The 26,440-nt window shown below is 43.9% G+C and overlaps 1 protein-coding gene across 2 annotated transcripts in view; it reads left to right on the top strand.

The window, feature by feature from the left end:
- The window catches only part of LOC117966121 (leucine-rich repeat transmembrane neuronal protein 4-like), a 59,943-nt gene extending 35,633 nt beyond the window's left edge, over window positions 1-24,310 (top strand). Inside the window, exon 4 of one of the 2 annotated variants that reach the window (XM_034911561.2) lies at window positions 18,870-24,310. In XM_034911561.2, the coding sequence (XP_034767452.2) occupies window positions 18,870-19,052 (183 nt within the window). In that variant the 3' untranslated portion in view covers window positions 19,053-24,310. The remainder of the gene's footprint in view (window positions 1-18,869) is intronic. The other variant, XM_034911563.2, reaches the window with a different exon arrangement.
- Window positions 24,311-26,440: the final 2,130 nt, after the last annotated feature.

Here is a 26,440-nt window from a genome sequence, read left to right as displayed (position 1 = left end):
ATGTAGCACAAATAAAACCCATATTTCTGATGCACCGAGTTATAAGCTCATTTACCTCGATTGTTAAGACGTGCCAGTAATCCATCGCAGTGCATCCGTCTGGGAAACAGTAATGGCCTTCTTAATCTACCTTTATCGAAATCAATCGAGGCGAGGGGGAAATGCAGTTACAAGGTGATTTATGAATTAATTAACAAAAGTGGCTGAATAGCACAACGTGTAAAGAGGGTTCAGGTCCCTTGATTGAATGCCGGAATGTATTTTTGATTTAGAAACAGTTTTTTTTTTTTTTTAAAAGAAGCTCGGAGACAAGAAACGGGTTGAGAAATTGTATTCATAGGCTGATTGAATCAACATCCTTGTATTACCAGAAAATAGAAGCACAGGATAGTTTCTTTGCCTCGATTTTAGACCTAACTCTAAATCTAACCTTAACCCCCCTGTATCCTTAACCCTAACGCTAATGCTAACCCTAAATCTAACCCTAAACATTTTCTGATACAAATGTGTAATTACATATATTGTGCGAAAGGATTTACAAGTACATTGTAATTATGCTTACTTCCATTGTAATCATGTGTAAGTGCACATGTATTTACTAAGTAAGTACCATATAAATACGCAGTAATTTGACTACAGTTTTCAGCTAAATTGGAAAACAAATAAATTAAAAGCCATCACAGAAATGTTTTAAATATTGAAACAACCTTGAGTTTGCCTCGCATGCCTTGCTGGTGCCTCTTTAAGGGTTGTGTCGTATTATTTCGTTGTGTCTTTTTTCACAAAAACACTACATTTCCAAAAGCAACACAGTACTGGGACTGAAGTGAAATCTGCATCTCTGTGGGGAAAATAATGAAACAAGAAAGAAAGAAAGAAAGACATCAAAGTGGTGCTAATCATTTGAATCTTCTCATTTATAAATGCTGCTAATTGTTAGATAATGAACTGTTAAAGATACTCTGATAATTACAAAGCGGATGCACGGAGTGTGAAGACTCACAGATGCCTGGAAGACATCAAACAGCGCCTTCCTGCATTACAGAATCGCAGCCTGGAGTGCGGATTAATGGGAATTGTATGCAAATGAAATGAAAAAAAAAAAAGTTTAGTATTTCTGATCATTGACTACATTGTGGGAGCTGAATCGGTAACAAATTAATTGAATAATATTTTAATTCAGTTCCTGGATTTTTAAAAAAAAATGTGTTCTAGCGAATCAGGAGCACTGATTGGCTTTTAAAAATGCAAAAGTTTTGGGAAGTAGCTGTCGTAACTATGCATAATGATGTGTAAGGACACAAGATTTTACTAAGTAACTACCATGCAAATACACAGCAATTAGAGACACTTCATGTGACGTGTGAGCAATATTTGGACTTTTCCGATACTTTGATGTATTGTTAAAAGCTGCTTTGATGTCCTTGGAGAGGGATTGTGAAGCTCCAATTGCTGCGTCACTCCAGAGTGTGTGGAATCGAGAGGGGTGTCCTGTGACGCTTGGGGGTGGTCTGTGTGGAATTGCTGCGTCACTCCAGAGTGTGTGGAATCAGGAGGAGTGCCCTGTGATGCTTGGGGGTGGTCTGTGTGGAATTGCTGCATCACTCCAGAGAGTGTGCAATCGGGAGGAGTGCCCTGTGACGCTTGGGGGTGGTCTGTGTGGAATTGCATTGTTCTTCATGAAATGTGCAGGGAGTTTCTCTCTTCATGTTTAATTTCATTGTGATACATGACTGGGCTGTAAAATGTATCTTATCCAATCACACTTTAACTCAGCGGGTGTGTCGGAACTGAACCCAGGAATCGAAGCGGGATCAGTCAGTTATAAAACCTCTTTCTTTGTACTCTAAACTTTCGATTATATAACCAAGCATTCTGTGAGTTTGTACGATGAAAAAACACATGAAGCCCCATATTCTGATCATTTGTTCTAAAATGAACCAACCAAGTTTCATCACAGGTGGATGAGCAATTCTATAGATGCTGGTAACACTAAATCTCTCTCTCTCTTTCTCTCTCTCTCTCTCTCTCTCTCTCTCTCTCTCTCTCTCTCTCTCTCTCTCTCTCTCTCCCCATCTCCTTCATCTTCTCCCTCTCTCTCTCATTTACTCTATCTCCCTCTCTCCCTCTCACTCACTCTCATTTACTATTTCTCTCCCTCTCCCTCCTCTCTCTCTCCCTCTACCTCTCTCATTACTCTCTCTCTCCCTCTCCTTCTCCCTCTCCCTCTTCCTCTCCTGCTCTCTCGCTCTCTCTCCCTCTCTCTATACACTGTGCTCACGCCTCCCTATTCAGATGTGATATTTGACAGGCTTCACCTTGGCTTCATGCCTAATTGTGCATCCCGCAGCAAATGACAAGCTGCTAGCAGGGGAGTCACACTATAATGGAAAAAAAGGTTCAAAGGCACATTTCCAGAGAGTAATAAAATATTTTGAACCAGCAAGAAAGTCCTCAGAACAATAACCCAAGTGCTCCCTCCTTTCCGCAGACAAGCTCTTTCTTTGCACGTCCAGGTGTTTCATTGCTCTCATGTGCTCTGAGTATGTAGGCCCTTCACCTACCGGAAAATAAAGAGCTCTTTAATGCAATTAACAAGAGGCTCTCACTTAGAAAGACAGGAATATAATAATAATAATCATCATCATCATTCAAATGCAGACAGTTTGAGAACCAGCGCTGAGTTCATGGTGTTCTGATCCTCCCACTAAGCGTCTGACTGTTTCTTACACATCTGAGACACAGGGACACAAGGACATGGACTCAGGGACACAGAGACACAGATTCAGACACAGGGACATGGACCCAAGGACAGTGTAAACAGCCTGGGGGACTCCTTTTTAAAGTTCAGGGACATAAATCCCATTTGTATTTTGTATTGGTGTCATTTTAATTTGCTGAAATGTGATATGGTTTGTAAACGTGGAACCTGTTTCAGTAAAGGGCAGGCCAGCCTTTGGAAGCACTGGGTATCAGTTTTGAGACATTGTGGAGTTCATTGGTGGGAAATATAAACATGGAATGCAGGTCTTTGCAGGAGGGGCAGTAGCTTTTAGCTGTTTTCCTCTCTTGGTTTTTCACTGGCTGAATGCATAGTTTTCTGTTGTTGTTTGTTCAGCAACACTAGGCATGGAAGCTGTGTTCTCAAATCCCTTCTAGAGGTGAGCTGCTACTTTCCCTGCCTCTCCTGTCTCAGAAAAAAATGAAATAACACCAATAAACAATAGGTATAGCCATGGATTTCTGCAACACAGGACCTGAGAAAACCACTGCCCACAGTCGACTGTTATACAAGACCACACTGCCTCCCTCCCTCCCAGTCCCTCAGCTCTAACCACTAGACCACACTCCCTTCCTCCCAGTCTCTTAGCTCTAAACACTAACCACACTCCCTTCCTCCCAGTCTCTTAGCTCTAAACACTAACCACACTGCCTCCCACCCAGTCCCTCAGCTCTAACCACTAGACCACACTCCCTTCCTCCCAGTCTCTCAGCTCTAAACACTAACCACACTGCATCCCACCCAGTCCCTCAGCTCTAACCACTAGACCACACTGCCTCCCAGTCCCTCAGCTCCAACCACCAGACCACACTCCCTCCCTCCCAGTCTCTCAGCTCTAAACACTAACCACACTGCCTCCCACCCAGTCCCTCAGCTCTAACCACTAGACCACACTGCTTCCCAGTCCCTCAGCTCTAACCACTAGACCACACTGCCTTCCTCCCAGTCCCTCAGCTCTAAACACTAACCACACTGCCTTCCACCCAGTCCCTCAGCTCTAACCACTAGACCACACTGCTTCCCAGTCCCTCAGCTCTAACCACTAGACCACACTGCCTCCCTCCCAGTCTCTCAGCTCTAAACACTAACCACACTGCCTCCCACCCAGTCCCTCAGCTCTAACCACTAGACCACACTGCCTCCCAGTCCCTCAGCTCTAACCACTAGACCACACTCCCTCCCTCCCAGTCCCTCAGCTCTAACCACTAGACCACACTGCCTTCCTCCCAGTCCCTCAGCTTCAGCAACAACTCGGCAACAAACCTCTCAGAGCTCATCTGTGCAGTTTCCATGGAAACGAGAGGTGAGTGGGCATTGTAAGTCTAAATTTAAAACAATGCCACTCCGATACAATGTAATCCAACTGCTTTGATAGCGGAGCTGAACAACTGCTTGACATGCCTTTCATTTTGCCATTAATATGTCTGAATCCCCAGCGGTGCTCAAGGAAGCGGATGATACACGGCATGTTCAGGGAGGTGTCTGAGATCGCTGGATCTGCAAAGTTATCCAGAAAGGTTAGCAATGCGCTTCTACTATTCCACTGTCCTGAGTCATACAGCAGGCATCCATGAAAACCTGCAGCAATCCGACACAGAGCCGTGGTGATAATAACCAAACACAGTGGTCTGTATGACCCCCAGCTACCTCACATGTCAATGCAATTCAACACAGTGAAGTTCAAGGCAGTATACAGTTGCAATAGCTGTGGTTGAGCACCACTCGATACTTCTAGAGTTCTCAGTAAACTGTTGTTTTCAGAAGAGTTTTGTCAGTTTCAAGGCTAATACTAAAATAAGAGCAGGCTCACTCTTTATTGTGTGATGTGACTTATCCAGTGAATTAGTGCCATAGTTAAAGCTCAGAGAGGTGTGGCAAAACATATTCAAATGTGGCCATTTTCAACACAACGTGAATCAAGTTTGTGCAATACCTGGGTCACGTTACTACAGAAGCTTGATAAACTGAATGGCAAACCTTTCGACTAGAAGCCGTTTTCAGTGTCTTTGAAGACATCTAGTGGAAATGCTTGCCCATGGATTTGTCAAGTTTCTTGCAGTATCTCTCAGTGGAGCACAGGGTCTGTCTGCCTGTCCTGTTGTGGCCAGGAAAGGCATTGCTTTTGGTGGGGAGGGGGGAGACTGCGGTAGTGCAATTGGAGGTTAAGTGCTGCTGAATAGAGAAAAAAACCTGCCCTTAACATGGTGTTTGAAAAAAGACCAGCCTCATCCCAACCGGCAGCTGCAATCAGGCCTAACTAGGTCATCTTGTGTCTGTAATGAAAAAATGCCTGAAACCTTCGCTCGACAGTTCCAGTTCCTCTATGATTCATAATTGATGACAAGCTGAGGCACCAGTCTGAGTTCACCTGCACGAAGAGACTGCAGCTCAGAGATCCTTCATTTTAATACCAACACATTGCAAATCAATAGGGTTGTGTGTGTACTGAGGAAATCTATATTGTCGTTCCCCGGTCCTGTGTAAATTAGAGGCACGCTGAGATGAGTGTAAATCACCCTCCCTGAGGTGGGTTCAGAGCGTGCACATGTGTGTGCAGCACAGAAGATCAAGCTGTATCCTGGGAATCACGCATGCGATTGGGATGAAACTTGGAGTAGGCATTCCACCCGATTTGAAGGTGCCATTGGATCTTTACAGCTGCCATTGGAAATAGCCCAGGGCACCGGGCTCCGCCCCTGCTCCTCTCTATGAGAGAGTCTTGGCATTTTTGTAAAGAGCAGCCGGGACCCCAGTGATCAGAGAGAGTGATCAGTGGAAGTTACCTGCAAGTGGAGGTTGACAGTGGGCTGAGCCAGGGGTCTGTCCATTAGTAAGCAGTCTGGAAGGGGTGAAGTCCTCTTGCATGATTTGCAATTACTATGTAGATATAAACCTTGTAATTAATGAATCCGCTAATCATTCATGTTCCACCCAGTAACAGCATCGATCTCTTTGATTGGACAGTTCAATACAACTGCTTATTAATATTATTGATTGCTGTTACGTTATTAATAATACTGGCCTTTTTATACGCAAGTGTCAAAGGGGTTTCTCATGTTAATATATATTTCTGTTTTACAAACACGTGCATGTTTTCAATTGTATTTGAAGCCCTTTTTTCGAATTTTTTTTTTTTTTAAAAAACACTGTTCTCAATGCATGGATCTGCTAGTCTGATTGCACATCTATACCCCATGGTGCTGCAATGGATGCAATTGTGTTTCCAGTGCTCTTACTTCAGCCCCACTCTGCCAGTAAATGCCTCTACTGTTGTAGCTGTCCTTGGGATCTGGTTTCGTATTACCTGTCTTGATCACTACAGTTGAGTGAACATTGCTGTCAGCAGTTTTGCTACACTGTTTCTGTCATAAAATAACTGCTCACCGGCTAAATAAATGTGTTTGAAATATTTATTGCAACGCTTGAAGGTGCAGCAACAGAGAATGACACAGGAAGCCTTTTAACCCAATTTCCTCAGAACTGTGCTGCATAAAACAGTACGAAGATCCCTTTGCATTAAAAGTAACTCCCCACAGCACTGAACTGGGGAATGAAAATATCAGATCAGTGCAAGAGAGAGAGAGAGAGAGAGAGAGAGAGAGAGAGAGAGAGAGAGAGAGAGAGAGAGAGAGAGAGAGAGAGAGAGAGAGAGAGAGAGAGAGAGAGAGAGAGAGAGAGAGAGAGAGAGAGAGAGAGAGAGAGAGAGAGAGAGAGAGAGAGAGAGAGAGAGAGAGAGAGAGAGAGAGAGAGAGAGAGAGAGAGAGAGAGCGTCATCAAGGAAGACGATCACCACTCACCGACCGCTCACATGGAAATGCACGAAAAGCACACCATGCATACATTTCAAAACACTAGTGCACGACTAGGAGGATAGCTATGCTGACTGGAACAGCCGTAACTAAAAGTGATGCTTTTAGAAATACCAAAAGAAGCAAATGCAATGCCTAGCCGAAACATTTATCTTCGAATGCATTACGTTTCTTTTGGTATTTATATGTTAAATATAACCTTTAGTTCACAGTGAAGCAGTGAAGCAGTGTCAAGCACAGTAGGGTAAGCTGAAACATCGCCATGAAAATATCTGAGACCTGCATTAGATATATATTCGAAATCCCTCAATGTCTCGCATGTCACCCTGAGTGACAGGGTCTTTAATCACTATGCGACAGTACTGTGGAACGCCCTGCCCAAGTCTATCAGGAAATCTGGCTTGGTGCCCATATAGACATCCTGTTTTAATTAGCATAGCCCCAGGGCTGGCTGTGTTAGATTTCAAGGTATGCTGTTAAGGAGAGCAGAGTATACAAAGGAGAGCATATTAGTATTCACGATGCTATAGAACTATGCTAAGACAAGGTACTTTTTTATCTTGCAGTCAGTGTTTTAAATCCCGCTGTTCTGGAAAGAACATTGCGGGGGTGTACTGGAGGAGAAAGCCGTTGCCTCACCTTCAGTGCAGACTAAATAACATGTCACGCACTGAACTTTTGAGGCCACGTCGCATAATTAAATGATTCTGTTTGTCACCCAGGGCACAAAGACCCAGCTCGCTCTCTCAATTGGATGGATAATTATTTTCCTGACATCCTTTCAAGACGCTCAATAGAGATCTCGGAGTGCAGATATAGAAGATGGCAGCGTGTGTGGCCCTTTGTTCCCCTCTCGTAAGATAAGGGACGTCCCCCCTAATTAAAACATCATTGTGATTGTTCAGCATTCACCCAGTAACTCGGAGAAGTTTCCGGTTTGGGACTGGGAGACAGAGTGGCTTAGTGGTTAGGTCGATCGCGGATAGCAGTGGTTTTGAATAAGGGTCAGCTACAATAGGAAGAGACTGCCGTTGCCAGAATGCTTCCACATTCATTAAAATTCTGTTGCCAGTGCTGGTGATGCTGGGGTCCAATATGGGCCATGATGGGGGTTTCTTTGGGTGTAATATCAAGTATCCCAGCAGGATGCTTTAAAGGATAAGGGACTTGGAAGTCTTGCACAGTGAAGGGGACTGGGAGGGAGGCTACTAAAAGCTGTGGATTTGAGAACTATAAATGTGCAATGCAGAGACATTTGATGGAAGTATTTTGTTGGCTACAATTACTTTAAGCTATGGGCAGAGCGGGGAGGGACTGTGGTGGACAGCTCCCAGAGGAAGACATCATTTTCTTGAGAAGCGGTTTTGTACTAGGTTGTTTGCAATGGGCTGGCTCTGCTCCTCGCAGACAGTCTCTCTTCACTCCAGCCCCAGGCAATGCGGCTCTCGTGTCGGCTCATGACGGCCATCCTCCCTGATCAGAAGTGAAGGAGTTGTTGCTGTGAATGTAGTCCAGCCCCTGGCACACACATCTCCTCTAGATAGAGCAGCTCTCGCCTGTCACTAAGTGTCGCGGTCTCTCCTGTCCCTCCACCGCAAACGGATTCCAACACAACATCAGTCTTACCTGGTGCACGCTTCCATTCGTTATATATATGAGCCAAAGGTGCTCCACTTTTTTTGCTGTGGAACCCCTTTTTATAAAAAATCACAAATCAGAAATAAAAACTGAAGCAGAGGTTTTGCATGTTGTCTGTAAGCATCACAACACCTGTGAAAAATGAAAGTGAATCCTCATGTCTCTGTTTGCTTGTTTTTGAGTTCAAGAGAGTGGCTGAGGGAACTGAGGGAGCCAGCTCACCTGGTATAACCTTTGGAGCCTGGAGGATAGGAGTTCAAATTTCATTTGGTGGCAGAGTGGGATATCCTGAATTAAGTGATGGAAGTAGGTTCCTTGGGGAGGGTTATATGATGAGGGTTGTGGAAAACTAGGGAAATGTAACCGCTAATATACAGGATCAGCAGCAACTCTCAAATGAAATGCAGATCCTTTGATTGCCTGGAGAGGATTGCAAGATTCTGAACGAAAAAGCCATGTTAAGAGCGTGAAGTAGAATTGTAAGGTTTAGTCTGCATAAAAAAAATCTCACTTTAAGTTACATCTGTCTGCATAAATTTGCATAAAACATTTAATTTGCTCAATTATTTACCAGACATATTCAAGCTAAGAAAGAAGCAGCCCAGCTTTGAAGAATCAGACCTGTGGTGTTTCCATTTACACAGATCCCAGTGGAGACGCAAGAAATCTCAACCGGCTTGCAGAGCTGAAATGAAAGCAAGCTGTGATTCAAGAAAGAGACACACGCAGGCATGCAGGCACCAACACCATCGATGCTTTGAAGGGGAATAATCCGCCTGTTAAACAATGACAAACAATTACCAGCATGATTAACAATCCTATTTTTATATACATTTTAGGAATCGGAAGATCTTCAAGAGCTGACAGCAAACAGTGTTATCATTACAACCCTGGCTAAACAAGTTGCAGTGAGAACAGAACGCGTATTGCTCTGACTGAGTTTCTTACTGGCTTTATGCAGTCGAGATTTGTTTTATTTTCTATTGTCTTTTGCGCCTGCTTCAGTGAGTTTATTAACTCGATGACAAGGGAGGGATCACAGCAGCGGCTATTGTTACAATGCGAGTCCATCCACATGAATAGAGTCGAGTCGATTTGTTTCTGTGTCAGTCACAGCACCATATAAAATGGAACCTGTATTGAATAGTCTGTCAACCAAATGAAGTCAAATGGATTTTTGAAAAAGCATGTGACCCGTATCATTAGATATGTTGCAGTGCGGAAAACTTTACTGGGAGAAGCATAGAATGCAGCTCTGTACCAACAGAGTGGGATCTGTATCATTGATGTGGCCAGATGTTAAAAGAACTAAACATTTTTACTGGGCATCCCCGGTAATGGAATTTTGTCTTTAGGAAGTCAAAGAAAACAGCTGCGTAGTGCAGTGGCATTGTGAGAACACTGCTTGACAGAACCAACAACCAAACACACAGGGTCACCATCTAGTAATTACTTGTATTCCTGTGTAATGGGTACAGTCTTGAATATTGACGCATCTGCTAACAGAGCCACACCTACCCTCATCAGGACTGAAACAGACTTTCATCAGCTTGTATTACAGAATACATGGCATGCCATTGGTGTCAGAAAAATCAGTAAGGGACAGCCTACAGAAGTGTAGTGAGGCGTTTTTGTCAACTCCCCACACTAACGGTTCTGCCTGAATTAATGCATCTCACACTGAATTGATACAAATGCAATGCAGACAGACAGGGGCACTGCAATGGCAATGCAGACAGACAGGGGCACTACAATGGCAATGCAGACAGACAGGGGCACTGCAATGGCAATGCAGACAGACAGGGGCACTGCAATGGCAATGCAAACAGACAGGGGCACTACAATGGCAATGCAGACAGACAGTGGCACTGCAATGGCAGTACAATGGTTTTGCACTAAGGAGCAATAATAGAACAAGAGCAGTTTCAATGGGATGAGATTGCTATTGCATCACAGTTGGAAAATGTTCATATTTGACACCATGCTATGAACACGCAATACACATGCAGGTGATCCATTGCAGTACCATTGTGTATCATTACCAGACAGACAGTGTGCTAGCATGTCAGGATCACTGTACTGTGCAGTATCTGCTCTCAATGCATTGTGATGCCATTGCTGGCAATGCTGTGCTCTGCTGATGGCTCTGCTAGGTTTCTTCAGGGTAACGCACCCAGTGGGATTTTATGAACATTATGAAGGTGTTTGTTTTTTCTTTGCAGCTCTGTAAAGAACGGCTAGCCTCGCCTCTCGAGGTATCGGTTATAAAGCATTCAAATGAGCTGAAGAGGGGAGGAGCAGCTGGAGCATGAATACGGGGGAATAGAAAGATAACAGATTAATTACATTCTGTAATTGGAACGGTTATTGTGTCTCTGGAACGGCACTCTCGCTGCCGGCAGTCTAATTGAATTTGTGCTGACACGTGGAGTGCCATATTGGAGAGCAGATTGCTGTCCTCTCCCTTTCCTGCAGCCAGCTCACTCCTCCGTCCCCAGGGGATCGACACAGCCATTTATACCTGGGTTCAGGGACCCTGATGAACACAAGCCCAGGATACTTTATATTAGGTGAGGCTGTCCCAGATTTAGCGGACTAGCATCACCCTGTAGAATCAATTCAAACCTGCTGAATAATGTTACCTTAACACATTGAATTAAATACCACTGCTACTATTATGGCTTCCGATAGACTTGCGATATCAGTTTCTTTGATTGCATGATGTTAAATAAAATATCTAAATTATGTTTATATCGTTTTTTGTTTTGTTTTATTACATCTCAATCCTAAAATTCTAGCTGTTGCAAAGCTTTTGGCCAGAGCTGCGTTGCCGTGCAGCATGGGACCCAATGAATGCTTGGACTGTGACCCCCAGCTGCAGTTTATGACTCTGTACTCAGTTTGTTAATTGCAATTAAAAACCATCAAGCTTGTCAACTGCTGACACATCCCTCAGCTCTCCGGGGCTCATTTCAAATCAAGTCGTCTCTCTGCCTGCGATACACTGATCCGCTCTTCTTCATGGTTCAGAAACCAGTAAAACACTTCCAACAATGAAATGGCCTTTCTGCAGTGCACTTAAGCAATTACTCTGGGAGCCTTTGAAGCTCTATAAAGTTAAACATTTTATTGCACATTTGGGTCGTTGCCATGTTTTTTCTCCCTTGGGGACCGCTGGATGCAGAGGCAGGAAGCCAATCAGAGCAGCACCCCACCATCTCGTCCAATCACATTCAGGGGCGATTGTTTACTGCACTGTACACCATTGGGGACCAGGCGTTGTTGGAATGCCAGCTTGTTTACATTCCCCAAAGGTATTTTCAATTGTGGCTTCTTCCCTCTGTGAACCCATCTCGCCTCTCTGTGCGAAAATGCATCCAGAACACTCAATGCTGCTGAATTTAGAAATACTAGAATAATCTTCAATGGCAAACGTGTCGACTGGAAGTCTTTGAAATATGTCCTTCAAGATATTACGTTTTTCTGTATTTATTTTATCTAAATGTACAGCTATGGCCAAAAGTTTTTTATCACCTAGAATTATAGGCTTGAGACAGAATTTAAACTACATGAACATATCGTTGCCATTGAAGATGGTTTCGGAATCGTTCAGAACAGAAGCTCTCCATTGTATTTTTGGAGTCATACATGCCCCCTGGAATCCTTCAATAAGCTAATAGAGCTGTGTGCTGGTCAGGGACTAGCCTCGACGGGCCGGATAGCTTCCTGTCATTGTCTATCCCAAGCCGGGCACTGCAGCCTGGTCCTGGGTAGAGGAGCTCCTATCCCATGTGAGAGCTGCTGTCAAGTACATCAGGCGCTTGTGTAATCTGATCCAATTACTGTTAAACAGGCAGGCTGCCCCCGGAGCCGCGAGCAGATTAGAAGCTTTTTCATAACAGGCACATTTCTCCTCTGTTGGTTTAAATGGGTCTTTCATTGTGCAAAGGGAGTTGGCTTGTGATACATAAATGCCTGTATTAAGTGATTTGAGTGGAGAGCAGCCGAGTGCTTCTTCAAAGGCCATTGTTTCTTTCCTGCAGCATTTTAGGGAAATCAGATGCCCCCCTTTCAGCTCTGAAGAACCGCGCTCCCCGGCAGTGCATTCATTTATTTTATTATGTCATGTTGCAAAGTTAATATCAAGATTTCTTTTTTAATAAATGACTTAGTAACACGTACAGCTCTGGCCAAAAGTTTTGCATCCCCCTATAGAATTAACTAATTTAGCTTCATAAAGTCGAATGAACCTGCTGAATAATGTTGCATTACACACCGCTTTGTAGTTTTCCATATACTTAACGAAAAACACTAAAATTGAAAAATGTGACATTTCAAAATCCAACATGAAATACTGTACTACTATTATGGCTTCCGGTAGACTTTTGCGATATCATTTTGTAGTTTCTTTGATTAGATGATGTGAAATAAAATATATATATTTTGTTAAATGATGTCTCAATCTGTAGGTGATGCAAAACATTTGGCCATAGGTGTACACAATTTTTTTTTACAAGGTTTAGAGTTAGGGTTAGGAATAGGGATAGGGTTGGGGTTAGGGTTAGAGTTAGGGTTAGGTTTAGGCTTAGGGTTAGGGATAGAGTTAGGATTAGGGTTAGGGATAGAGTTAGGATTAGGGTTAGGGATAGGGTTTGGGTTATATCATATAATAAAATTACACATTAAGTACATTGTAATTACACGTGTATTTACTACGTAACTACTATGTAAATACACAGTAAAGCGTTACCTGACTGACATTAGTAGAATGGTGGTAATTTTCATATTCAATATGCCATTGATATCTTATACAGTGCAGTGCCATGGTGCCATATCTGTGCCAGACAGGCAGTGTGCCATCGCATCAGGACCGCTGTGCAGTGTCTGTGCTGTCATTGCTTGGAATGCTGTACAGCTAGGGCTTCTTCAAGGTAATACCCTGGGATTAGAATGGGATCCCAATGAGATTTTTTGAATCTTTTCTCAAAGGGATGTCACAGTTTGTATTTCTCAGTCTTCGCTTTCATTGTTTGTTAGAAAATCTGTAGCAGGACAAATTGGAACATGTCTTGTGTCTTAGTGTTTCCATGGTGACCCCTTCCTCTGAGACCAGCACTTAGAGCCTGCCTAATGAAATATTTATCAAGGATTTAAGGACTGAGGCAAATTTAATTACACTCTGGTAAGAACACATCTCCGTGACAGAGATTTATTAGGGTTTCAATCCTGCCAGTCAGCGGCTGCCTGGTGTCATTTTTTACTGGTGGATCTGAAGGCTGCCAGTCAAATTGACAGACAGGTGAGCTCCTGCCTTGTACGGAATACAAATGGAGCCCCCCCCCCCTCCCCCTCCCTCCCCTTCAATCCCAGATCAACAGGCAATTATATTTCAAACACCGCCCAAGCTGTGAAACAGTCAAACTTGTTGCTTCAATGTAATGACCGTGCTCAAGATGCACTTAAAACAGAAATGATAGCAATGCAGACAGACAGGGGCAAAGCAGACAGACAGGGGGCACTGCAATGGCAATGCACAGACATGGGGCACTGCAATGGCAATGCACAGACATGGGGCACTGCAATGGCAATGCACAGACATGGGACACTGCAATGGCAATGCAGACAGACAGGGGCACTGCAATGGCAATGCAGACAGACAGGGGCACTGCAATGGCAATGCAGACAGACAGGGGCACTGCAATGGCAATGCAGACAGACAGGGGCACTGCAATGGCAATGCAGACAGACAGGGGCACTGCAATGGCAATGCAGACAGACAGGGGCACTGCAATGGCAATGTAGAGAGGCAGGGGTACTAGAAGGTATGTATGTATGTATGCATGTATGTATGCATGTATGTTTGTATGTATGTTTGCATGCAGCTTGATAATCGGGACCAGACTGTGCTATCAGGATCAGGGCACTGTGCTGCATCTCTTCTCAATCCATTGTGTTGCCATTGCTGGTAATGCTGTGGTCTGTTAGGGTTTATTCAGGGTAGCGCAAGATATTGAGGATATAATGGGATCCCAATGGAAATAAAAACTGGGAAAAACCAGGCAGCCTGTTTCTGCTGTGCAAGATAAACCCAATATGATGGCTGATGTGTACTTGCAGTTGTTTTCTCTCACAGCCTGTTGTTTGTATGGAAGAGCAAGTTTCCCAACCTCGTTTGTGTGTTTTAAAACAAAGTGCAGGTTAACTACAGCATGAGAAGTGAGGGGCGCTGTGTCTGAACTGGGGCGCCCCGCACTGTACCCCTCCCCAATAGGGAACCTTGCTGGGGTTCGTCTGGACTGTGCAGAGAGAGCACTTCCATGTGCAGAGAGAGCACTTCCATCTACAGTAAAGAGAAGGATTTCACAAAGGCACGTTCCTAATTGAAAGTGGCGCATGGGAAGTGATTTGAGAATAAGCAATCCAAACGCAATAGCTCAGAAAATAGAATTAATTGCTGAAACCAGCTGCATGGAGGGGAGGGGTTCTGAGAGTGGAGAGAGAGAGAGAGAGAGAGAGAGAGAGAGAGAGAGAGAGAGAGAGAGAGAGAGAGAGAGGGAATAAAATACAAGAGAGCAAGACAGAGGGCTTCATTAAGCTGGGAAAACACAGCACATCTCTGCCGGAGAAGTTGCTACCTTCCCATTGGGATCCCATTAAAATGGTAGTGTCAGCAACCCTCGGCAGAGCCATTAACAGCTCTCTGCTTCCCCAGCAATGGATATGTGATCCTGAGACGGTGAGGTGGCACTGCAATTGATTACCAGCAGTGTATATTGAGTGTTTATACCATTGTGAACCCATTGGTCAGAACAGCCTTTGTGGCACTATTCTACCGATAGCAGTCTCCTCCCACTGCAGCTGCTGCCATTGCCTGTGTTCAGAACCATTGCAGTAGCTTTGCAGTGGAGGTAGGCACAGGTAGGAACTCTGGAAGCAGTTACCCAAAAATAACAGGATAAAAACACACACACTGTGTATTGTACAGCTGTGGCCAAAAGGCTTGCATCACCTAGAATTTTAGGATTGAGAAAAATAATATTTGAACATAAGTTAGATCTTTTATTTAACATCATGTAATCAAAGAAACTACAAAATGATATTGAAAAAGTCAACAGAAGCCATAATAGTAGTAGAGTATTTCATGTTAGATTTTGAAATGTCACATTTTTACATTTTGTCAGTTTTTCGTTAAGTATATGCAAAACTACAAAGCGATATGTAATTCAGTGAGTTAACGGAACATTATTCAGCAGGTTTCATTTGACTTTATGAAGCTAAATTAGTTCATTCTATAGGGGGATGCAAAACTTTTGGCCAGAGCTGTAGACAGACATTTCCTCTCTTCAGATCTGCAGCCTTGTGTTAATACTGAAAAATGTGAGAATACCAAAACAAATCATCCCAGATTGAAAGACGTTCCTTGCATGCAGAAATGCACTCCCTGCTGTGGGATGGACTGCACAATAACTGCATTGTTTTCATGTTTTCTAAGTTTTCTGTAGATAAAAAGAGACTCAGGCTGTATATGTATCTCACTGCCTGCATCATGTAAGGGTGCTGGAAAATCTCCCCAACGATATCTCTTGTGTTGACAGCTGAAGTGCTCACATTTGTTTTATTTTCAGTTATTTTATTTATCTGACTAACGCCGCAGGGAAAGGTACCGGAGAATAAATAAAAGGAAACTCAGCAATATATTAGAACAGACTTTAGCTGAGCGGCGTACCTTTCCAGGCAGCGAAGTCGGGCGGCAGACTCGCTATTCTTATTGAGTCCCTTTGGTGGCAATTGAACGCGCTACAGAAAGCAAAATCAATTCAATCTTACTAAGGCTGTCCCTTAACTCACTCAAGAAATTGAAATCATCCATTTGGACATGATTGAAGGTTTACTGGATCCTGTTTTGAAGTCCATTGGCTGTCTTTTTAAATTTATATATATACATACAATGTTAGCCAGATGTATTCCGTCATAGAGTAGAGGATATAAGTGTCTCACTTCTCCTTTCTCTGCTTCACCAGCACAGAGCAGAGGGAGGCTGTTCAGAAAGTATAAGAGCCTCTCTTTCTCTGCTTCACCAGCACAGAGCAGATGGAGGCTGTTCAGAAAGTATAAGAGCCTCTCTTTCTCTGCTTCACCAGCACAGAGCAGAGGGAGGCTGTTCAGAGAGTATAAGAGCCTCCCTTTCTCTTCCTCTTTCTCTGTCTCTTCTCCACCAGCACAGAGTATAGAAGCCACTCTTTACAGCGTTCATAGGTGTTGTTTTTATATTTATTTCAGAAGCAGAATGAGGTAAATGTGGCAGAAATCCTGATGAATTGAAGGTTGATTAAAGGCTTAATATGAGGAAATGGGGAAGGTGTCATGAGCTGATGTTGACTTTCTTTGCGTTCAATGAGAATTCAATAGGGAGCTGTGTGTCAGCTCACACTGAACAGAATTACATTTCCTTACTGACAGTCATTTTAGGTAAAGCCAGTCACTTTGTGACTCGTAGCGCAGTGTTAAAGGGGTCCTGGGGTTCCAACGCTGTCCGCAGTGTTTCACTCTCATGTTGAATGGATCCCCTGGATTGTGGCCAGGCTGTCTGACTGTGTAACTCAAAAGACTTAAAAGGCCAGCTTCCTAATCCCCAGCTTGTTTCCAATATTCCTGATTAACCATGAATGCCCGCTGTGCTCCCGAGCCAAAAACTCTCTTTATTTTTTATATATTCATCACGTTGACGCAGATATAATCTTACTGTCATGAATAACAGATTGTGTGGGGTAGGGCGGGCATGTGATTCATGTAAAGAGAGAATGCGGGAAAAAAACTACTTTCCAGCTGTATTCTGTTATAAACATTTCAACAGAGAAGAGAAGCTGTTATACTCTCTTTATAGCCTCCCTCTGTGCCGGTGGAGCAGAGAAAGGGGTGGCTCTTATACTCTGTGAACAGCCTCCCTCTGCTCTGTGCTGGGGAGCAGAGAATAAAAGCTGGCACACAGAAAGAGGAGGGGCTCTTATACTCTCTGGACAGCCTCCCTCTGCTATGATCTGGTGGCACACAGAAAGAGAAGGAGGGGCTGTTATACTCTCTGGATAGCCTCCCTCTGCTCTGTGCAGCTGGATCGCAATGGCAGTCTGGCAGACTTGTTTTCGTATGAATCACAGTGATATAGAGGTTCTGTTATTTTGTTTCCACACAAGGTGCGTGTTTATGTGCTGAAGGAGCATTTGGGGACTGCTGGATTTATGATCAGCCACTGAAACCGATCCGCTGAAATGGCCAGGAGTTAATATCACTTAATTAATTCCAGGCATTGACGTGCAGAGAGACCCTCTGAATCCACAAAGTGCCTCTAATGTAATAAGCCGTTTCCACTTAATGGAGTCAAGACTCTATTTAAAAAAAAGCAATAGTGTTCTGCACGTTAATTTAGGCACTTCGTGTTGCATGAAAATCAGTGCATTAGCGCAGAGGGAGGGAGCGCTGTCAGGACCTGAGGGTTGACAGGCAGACTGTCCCTCTGTTCAACCGACAGACAGACAGACAGACAGACAGAGAGTTAAACAGACAGACAGACAGGCAGACAGACAGACAGAGAGTTAAACAGAAAGACAGACAGGCAGAGAGTTAAACAGACAGACAGACAGGCAGACAGACAGACAGAGAGTTAAACAGACAGACAGACAGGCAGACAGACAGTTAAACAGACAGACAGACAAGCATAGAGTTAAACAAACAGACAGGCAGACAGACCGATAGGCAGACAGACAGGCAGAGAGAGAGACAGGCAGACAGGCAGAGAGACAGACAGACAGACAGAGAGACAGACAGGCAGAGAGACAGGCAGGCAGGCAGACCGACAGAGCTGTCAGTATCCAGCACTGCCTCTCCCTCGCCTGACCCAGATTCCAATCTCTTTCCAGGCTAGTTCAAGTGATTGCAACTCTCTAAATAATTCCACAAATCTTTTAGCTCCTGAGGTCTGTGTTTTTATGAAAGAAGCACGTTTTATATCAAGCATGTGTTTTGGTTTTTGAAAACGTGATTCTAGTGCTACGCTAGGAAATCTACGCAGGAAGTCTGGCACGCTTGCACTGTCTAGGTCATTGGAACCCAGCGGGTATCTTCTGGGTCGTGTTCCTTTCTGAAACAACCAGAAGGAAGAGGTTGAAGGGTGAGGACAGTTTCACACTCCAGGTGCCCAAGGAAGTGCAACTCTATCGGAAACGATGGCTTTTTTTTAGCCTTGTTTTAAAATAAGAATACATGTTTGCTACAGCAAAATCGAATGTCTCTAGTTCTAGCCAGGTAATTAACTGAGCCAACAGTAGGTTGATTATGGAGCTAGGTAGAAACAGTACCACTGTTGTAGGGTAAAAGTAAATGACCTCCTGAGTAACCTCTCTCTCTCTCTCTCTCTCTCTCTCTCTCTCTCTCTCTCTCTCTCTCTCTCTCCCATCTCCCGCTCTCTCTCTTCCCCCCTCTCCCGCTCTCTCTCTCCCTCTCCCCCCTCTTTCCCTCCCTCTCTCCCTCTCTCCCTCTCCCTCCCCCTCTCCCCCTTCCCCTCCCTCTCCCCCTCTCCCCCCTCTCTCTCTCCCCCTCTCCCTCCCCCTTTCTCGCTCTCTCTCCCCCTCTCTCCTCTCTTTCAGATCCCTCACCAGGTGAGCTCGCTAAACTTCTACAGCTATGAGCAGCCAATCGTGGATTACTGCCAGGCTCACCAGCCTCTGCACCTGAACGTGGGCTTCGAGAGCGCCCCCCGCAGGCTGGAGCGGGGCATGGTGCAGACTGTTCCTCTGTCCCTTACAGAGACCCGGACCCCACCCCAGTGAGATCCAGCGCTGGGCAGAGAACGCCAAGCCTCTGCTGAGAGGTGTTACTGATTAGCTTGGATTCCAGTGGGGATTGCAGAGCTGTTCAATCTGTGAGAACAATGGAACGGAGTAGCAAAGCCTCATGGCTCATGCTCTGTATCCTTTTCTTTTCACTGGGTGTGCGGCCACTGCTGGTAACGCTCCTCTGGACACGGCTTGTTTGTTTTATTTATCTGGCTAGGTGTTCGCTAAAAACAAAGTGAACAAACTGCAAAAAAAAAAAAAAGATGATCTTGATCCAAAAAACGATCTTGTTTTGACTGCTGAAAACATATTCATCTTGTCTAAGTGGATAATGATTTTTTTCTTTGAATTTTAAATGGGTTTTTGTTTCTGTGTTGTGTGTGGTTGTGACGATGCAGCAGTGTGATGTGACAGTGGGGCAGCTCGTGCTTGATGACACGGTGTACAGGAGATGAAGACGTCGTTTTGAAAGGGGTCGTTGGTAACCAGTCGCGTTGTTGTTGATGGGAATGTATTCTATCATCGATCACAAAATCACTCACGGTTTTCATTTTTACAAAACAGCAAAATTATAATCAAAGGTAACCAGTAACACCTTCAAAGGGAAGGCAACATTGGGGTTTTTTGACTTTCTTTGGGACGCATTCCAGGTGCCGTGCGGAGGGACTTGTACAGACTCCTCACACTCTCCAAAGGGACTTTGGAATTTCTTGTACATAGACAGAGAAGCGGACTGCTTTACTTCTACTGAAACATTTATCTGACCAGGAGGAGGAGGAGGGGCCTCGCTGGGCTGGAGGCGGGGCCTATACTGAATGAAGGAGGAGCCTGAAGAGAGTTTTGAAAAAACAAAATGAAATACTGTCCTCCCTTGAAGGCTGTAAAATCTCTGGTACTAATGGGGTTTCATTTACATGCAAGGGTGTGTTATCTGTACAAGAAACACTGACGGTTATTCGCATCCTTTCCTATACCAGAAAGATCTGTTTCCACTGCTATTAGTACGGCTTTTACTATTTAAAATATCTATCTGTGACAAATGCCAGTAAGTAAAATACTTATCACAATTAGAAATAGTTATAATTCAATTCGTATACTACTTAATTAATCTGGTGGTAATTATCCCAAGTGAATGAATGCTAGTTTGAAACAAAGTGCTCTAGCTGCAGATGTTCCTTTAATACAGTAGTAATTATCCCCAAACAAATGAGGTCAGGTTGAGAGATAAAGATAACCGCTCACGTGGGGTTAATCCCTGTTAAAAGTGCTCTGATGTCAGATGATCAGTAATTCGTTATGTTATTAATGCTGATTTACAAGGAGTTCCATCATCCGGACGTGACACTTTCCACCCCGGATCAAGTTTTCAGCTCGTTTTAATTCCAATACATTCCGAAGCCTTATCCCTGTATAAACTTTACACAAATGCATCCTTACGCTGAGCTCCCTGTTAGGCGATTCAGTGAAAGTGACATTGGAAGTGACATTGCCCTCTGCTGCACAGCAGCGTGCTTCTGAAACACATCGGATCCAAAGGCTTTGTGTTGAGTAATTAGCCAGTTTTATTCAATTGCATTAACACCTAATGGTTTAAACCGCATTCAAGGGCAATAATCTAAAGATCTGAATATCTGCAAAGCCCTGCTTCAGACTTCAGCTTCCCTCGTGTTTTGATTCCTCCATCAGGGAACAGTTTTCTTATATCCAGCCTGCCAGCTGCTCTGCTCCATATAATATAAAACAATCTTGTTAATTGCACAGGAAATGTGATCACTCTGAGCTCTGAGTGTAGGTGGGCATTTTACTTTTGGATGGGTGAATTGCCTGCTGCTTCCAGTAGGTATGTATTGAATAAATGACAAAACCATCTCTAGGTTTTTCCCCGCAACGGAGAGCTGCAATCATTCTGAATGACCCCCCCCCCTCTGCACAGCAACAGTTGAAATGGATCCAAAATGAATATAAAAAATGGATTGGTTTAAATTGTATAGAGGATGAGTGTAATTTCAATTATCCTCTCCCTCTACATTCTGGACAACCCCAGCCAGCAAAGTGTCACCAGGGCAATGAGGATTCTGTTTGAGATGCAACTTTCAGGACAAGTCAATGGGAATGTCGTCAATCCTAATAACTGGCTCAATCCCTTTTAAAGATCAATCTTGCTGTGCTGATAACAGACGCCCTTGCTTGCCAATTTAATAAATCCCATTAGAATCCAAAGGAAGAGCCAGTAAAGGGGAGCGCAGAATTGATTTGGAGATCAAATGGGCTCTGATAGAAAAGGAGGTTCTGTGCCAGGATCACAGGGGCCACATTGAGTTGAAGTTCTGAGGGAATCGTCTGATTGGAGGATTTTGCAAATACAGTCTTGTTTGATTGGTCAAGTGGGATGAAGTTTGTGGTGGGTGGGGCTAACATGCCCTAGGAGAGGGGCTGGCTTTGGAATATGATTTTGGAGACTGATGGTTTTATTAGTTGAGGGTTTGGTGGTTGATTTCGTGTGCGGGATGGGGAAGGTGGGGGGGGGCGAGTTGGTTGATTCTGAATTCAGGGTATAGGAGGGAATCTCAGAGGGACGTCCCAGGCTGATAGTACTCCAGATCTCAACATGTTCTCATCACGGTTAGAGTTGATTAAAAAAAGAGTTCATGATTTGGAAACTTCTCTCTGCGTTGGGTTAAGGTCCCTGTTTCTGGAGCTGAAGTGTGTAGCTACACAGGAAAATACTGATGACCCGATACCATCCTCTGACTGTCCGTAGCAGGGGTGCACGATTCCGGTCCTCCAGATCCGGAGCCCTGCTGTATCCTAAATTACTAAACTGAACCAATTAAACCTCCTTCAAGACCTTCATCAGTGAATTGCTTAACAATGCTTATGAAACCGTGGGGGTTCCAGACCTCAAGGACCGCCCTTGTGCAGCTGTGATCTATAGGTTTCTATGGAAACCGAATGGATCAATCAAAGCAATCCTAACGCCACTCGACACAGTGAATACATTCATGAATATGTCAATAAGGTAGGTAGGGTTTGATCTCGTTCTACAGATTCCCAACGAGGACACAGAAAAATACATTTTGCCAAAACACTTGTGTGCTTGACCTTCTTGTAGCTCACCGCTGAGTTTCTGATTGAGTGTCGAGTTGTGTTTGGTTATATCCTCTGGACATTAGCAGCTCTGACAGATTTGAGAGACGCTATAAACGATCATTGAAGAAGGACGAGCGACTGGTAATTTGGAAGATGTTGAAACAGAACTAAAAATCAATCATTTTTTTTAACTGACAGATGCATATTTCCAGCTTTTCACACGTTCCAGTATTATCACAGTATCACAGGGAGGAGTGATATTCTCACCCTGAAGGTGTTTAGACTTTTGCAATGAAAACCGGGAGATGTCAATAATTAGAACACCCGGGAAACGCTCCGCAGTGAGATCATCGTGGCCAGCTGTTTCTATTTATAGATTACATTTTTTCTTTTTTTTTTCTTTTGACCTGAAGTCTTAAGGACTTGGTTTACGAGAGAAGACAAAGATCTTGAAAAGCCAAATCTCACCCCGAGCGATCGCTGGATTTGTTTCCGTGAGTCGAGGTAAACGAGGAGAACACAACGTCACAAACACCAGAACGCTGAGCAGAGTTTCTTATCTGTATACACAAGCAAACACTGTAGCTAGCATCTTCACAGTAACCTCTGCAGTTTCAAGAGAGAAGTCTCTGTGTTTAAAAAGCACTGATTTCAAAACAGAAAGTGGGAGTGCTGAAAGCAAAAATAATACGTTTATGAAAGGGGTGATGCACTGGGATTATAAGGAAGGCTGTATTTTTTCACAGTAAAGAAATGGCTTATTTCACAGTCTAAAAATGTCAAGATATTTCACGATAACATTTATAAAGCAGAAAAATATGCATTGTCACATTCAAAATTGCTCATTTTTTGTTGAAATGCTTACATGAAAAACAGTACCTGCTAAATTGTAGAATATTTCAATTTTTATGTCCCCTTCTTGTATTGGACAGAGTGATCTTTAGCAGAAATATTTCCGATTTTTGAGGCAGCTGGAGTCTTTTTGGTTGAAGACATTTTAAAGAAATCATGCAGCTCTCTGCAGTATGTGTTCAGTCATTTACTGGAAGCAAACTAAACCAGCTGCCAGGTTCCTAAATGCAGTGTAACAGGCAGTGCGTCAAGAAGGCAAACGTTTTCTGTATTTATTTTTAACTGATAAAACAACATGGGAATTTTCATGGGGGTCAACATATTACATAATGACCAATGGGTACATTTCACAGAAATCGTGAAATCCGTTATAATCGTGACAGAAAATACAGCCTTACTTAAAATGCATCCAAATCAGATTTTTCAAACGTTTCTGTTTTGATTATTTGATGGATAAAATAATCGGTTCAAAAGGTGGATCTGGAACTTTTCCTTTTCCTCGTAAACCATGGAGGGGGTGCTTACACAGGGTCCTGCTGCTTGAGTAAGCGTGTTCCATTGGGAATGGGTTATAGCTGGGGCAGGGCAATGCTTTAAAAGTGTCCTCTTGTCAAAACATTTACAAATTCTCCTCTTTTGCTTTGTGTCATCGTGTGTTGGTTAGATCTGTAGATCTACAACTGCCTTTTTCTCTGGACACAAGCTGCCAATTTACCAGCCACGGCCCGCCCTGCACCTCTCCAATCAGAATCTGTGAAAACGGTTCTGTGGGCGGGAGCATTGACACATTGCTGCTCCCAGCCAATGGGGAAGCATTACCGATCAGGGCATTTTATGTATTTAAGAAAGAGTTACCTTAACAAGCTCTTGGGGTGTGAACTGGTTTAGTAAACACAGTGAAAATGCATGATTGTGTGGGACAGCGGGATATTACATTTACACGAGTAAAACAATCAGCTGTCTGAGCTCCCAGAACGAGTCGCCCTATTCCATTAGAAGAGAAGAGGGCACTTTCATCAGTCCGTCGTGTCATTCATCTAGAACACAGCAATGTTGCTGAATCAAGTTGCATTATAGCTGAGTCTTTTGTTGATTTTATCTTTTCTTTTTTTAAAGCTGGTTTGTTAAGCAGGGTGTAAATGTTCTGGAAGTAATCTCTACGCTTGGTTTTCTAAAACATCGATATCGTTTCTTTGGCAGCTTGAATCCAGGCAAAACATGGCTAATTCTTTAAATATATTATCGTCCGAAATGTTTTGTAAAGTTTTGATGATGAAAAATAAAACAAAAATAAAAAAATAAATAAAGGTGCAGGAGTGTGTGTGTGTGTTTGTTTTACTATTTATTATAGCTCTGCTGAACAATGCAGAGCACTAAACTAATCTAATATGCTGTATATAATATATATATATATATTTCTCAAGTATATAGAACTAGAAAAATAAACTTTGAAAACACAAAGGATTGCCATTGACTGAATTAAGTTTCTGGATTAAGAATAACTGGGAATATTCTTAATCCAGAATAACTTTAGCTCCATTCAGTTTAGTAAAGGGCTCTGAAGCCGCTGGCTTTCATCCTATCTGCTCATCCCAGCAACAGAACAAAGTAACTGGCTTCCCGCTGCTCTGGTATCCATGGGGCCGGACCATCATTAATAAGCAATAAACCAATTAGCACCTGGCCCCTTTGCTTGCATGCGGCTGCACTGCACAGCTCCTCAACTCCTCAGTTCCTATTTGCACCAGGCTATTGATGATCAGCCTAAATAAGAGAAAACAGAACACCTTCGATCAATGTTTAAAGAAGGCTCTCCACACTTTCATCTTGTGCTGGAGAATTCACTGTATAACTGCCGGCTGCAGAGCATTACAAAGAAAAGCCAGGACACCAAAGAAGATGTGAATGCACAGAACCTGGTGTGCGGAACTGAGACCCAAATTCAATCAGATTGTAAACTCAGCATAAAGAGAGAACGAAAGAGTGAGTGAGAGTACAGCAGGGGGGAGAGAAGGAGGGCGGGAGGGAGGGGGTAGCGCACTCGCAGGAGTGTTTTAACAGAACCAGCTTGTCATTACCTAGAGTGGGGCATCAATTCAGAGAGCAAAGTGTGGCGCTCTGGTTCTAAATCCTGCCTCCTTATGAAATGAGAAAGCATCGAGTCTCACGCAGCGCGGGGAGAGACAGGGACACGCACGCTTAGATAAATAGATATTTCCATAGACTTTCTTTGTCTTGTTACAGCGCCGGTGTAAATTTGTCAAAGCACCATCTCCCCCAGGGCCCAGGACTGAACACTGCAATAACTAACGAGAGAGGAGAGAGGGAGAGAGAGGGAGAAGGGAGGATAGAGAGAGAGAGGGAGGGAGGAGGAGAGAGGGAGAGAGAGGGGGGAGAGGAGGAAAGAGAGGAGAGAGGGAGGAGGGAGAGAGAGGGAGGGAGGAGGAGAGAAAGAGAGGAAGAGGGAAGGGAGAGAGAGAGGGAGGGAGGGAGCGAGAGGGAGTGAGTGAGAGAGGGAGGGAGAGAAAGAGAGAGAGAGAGAGAGAGTCCAGGGCAGGCTTGAGGCATGGAGACTGATCTGCTCCATAACTCGTCAGCTGCTGGGACGAGGAGAGAAATGAGAAATAGTTTTTAATGACATTGCTAATGAATTTAACCAGAAAATGGGTTGTATTACTGCAATTGGACATCTGCTTGTTACACGTTAATCAGTAATTTCGATGTATACTGGCAAGACCGTCCGTGACAATGTATCGAATGTCTGGGTGTATGAGTGTGCCAGGCTTCATACTGCAGTGCCCACAATCCTATTCAGTGTTGCATTAGATATTATTTATTGAGTCCCTTCCTCTCTAGGGATTAAGATTTATTGCTTTTTCAGCACACTGGAAAGCCACGGGCCACTACCAACAGGAGGCCAGGTGACAATACACAAGACTGTATGAGAACTGAAATACAAAAATGCAAAAAGAAACACTGTGAAAAGAAACTAGAAACAAAAGGTACAGTGCACACCTGCTCTATCCCTCCCCCTCCCTCGCTTTCTCTTCCTCTCTAGCCTCCTCCTCCTCCTTTCCCCCTGTACTTCCCCTCGCTCCCTCTCCCCCTGCACCCCTCCCTCTGTGTGCTCTCTCTCCCCCTCTCCCCCTCCTCTCTCCTCTACCTGCTGCACAGTGCAGTATTACCGGGATCCGAAGAGCGCTCAGGCAGAAAAGCTCCATCAATCTGCCGCCGTCAAATTGATTTACATTTCCCAGACAGAGACCAATTTTACAACTCGCAGAAATCCTGCTTTTCTGAGGCCCGGATTTATCACCTCCAATCTAATCAGACGCACTGTCGAGGAAGCCACCTGACGGGCCCCATTGATCACATGTCCTTTGTTTTTACATGCCTTTAATCTTAATTAAGGAAGTGCTTACAACAGGATATTTACATCT

The sequence above is a fragment of the Acipenser ruthenus genome, chromosome 46, assembly GCF_902713425.1.
Source record: "Acipenser ruthenus chromosome 46, fAciRut3.2 maternal haplotype, whole genome shotgun sequence".
NCBI classification, from domain to species: domain Eukaryota; kingdom Metazoa; phylum Chordata; class Actinopteri; order Acipenseriformes; family Acipenseridae; genus Acipenser; species Acipenser ruthenus.
This window is presented reverse-complemented; position numbering and strand designations above follow the sequence as displayed.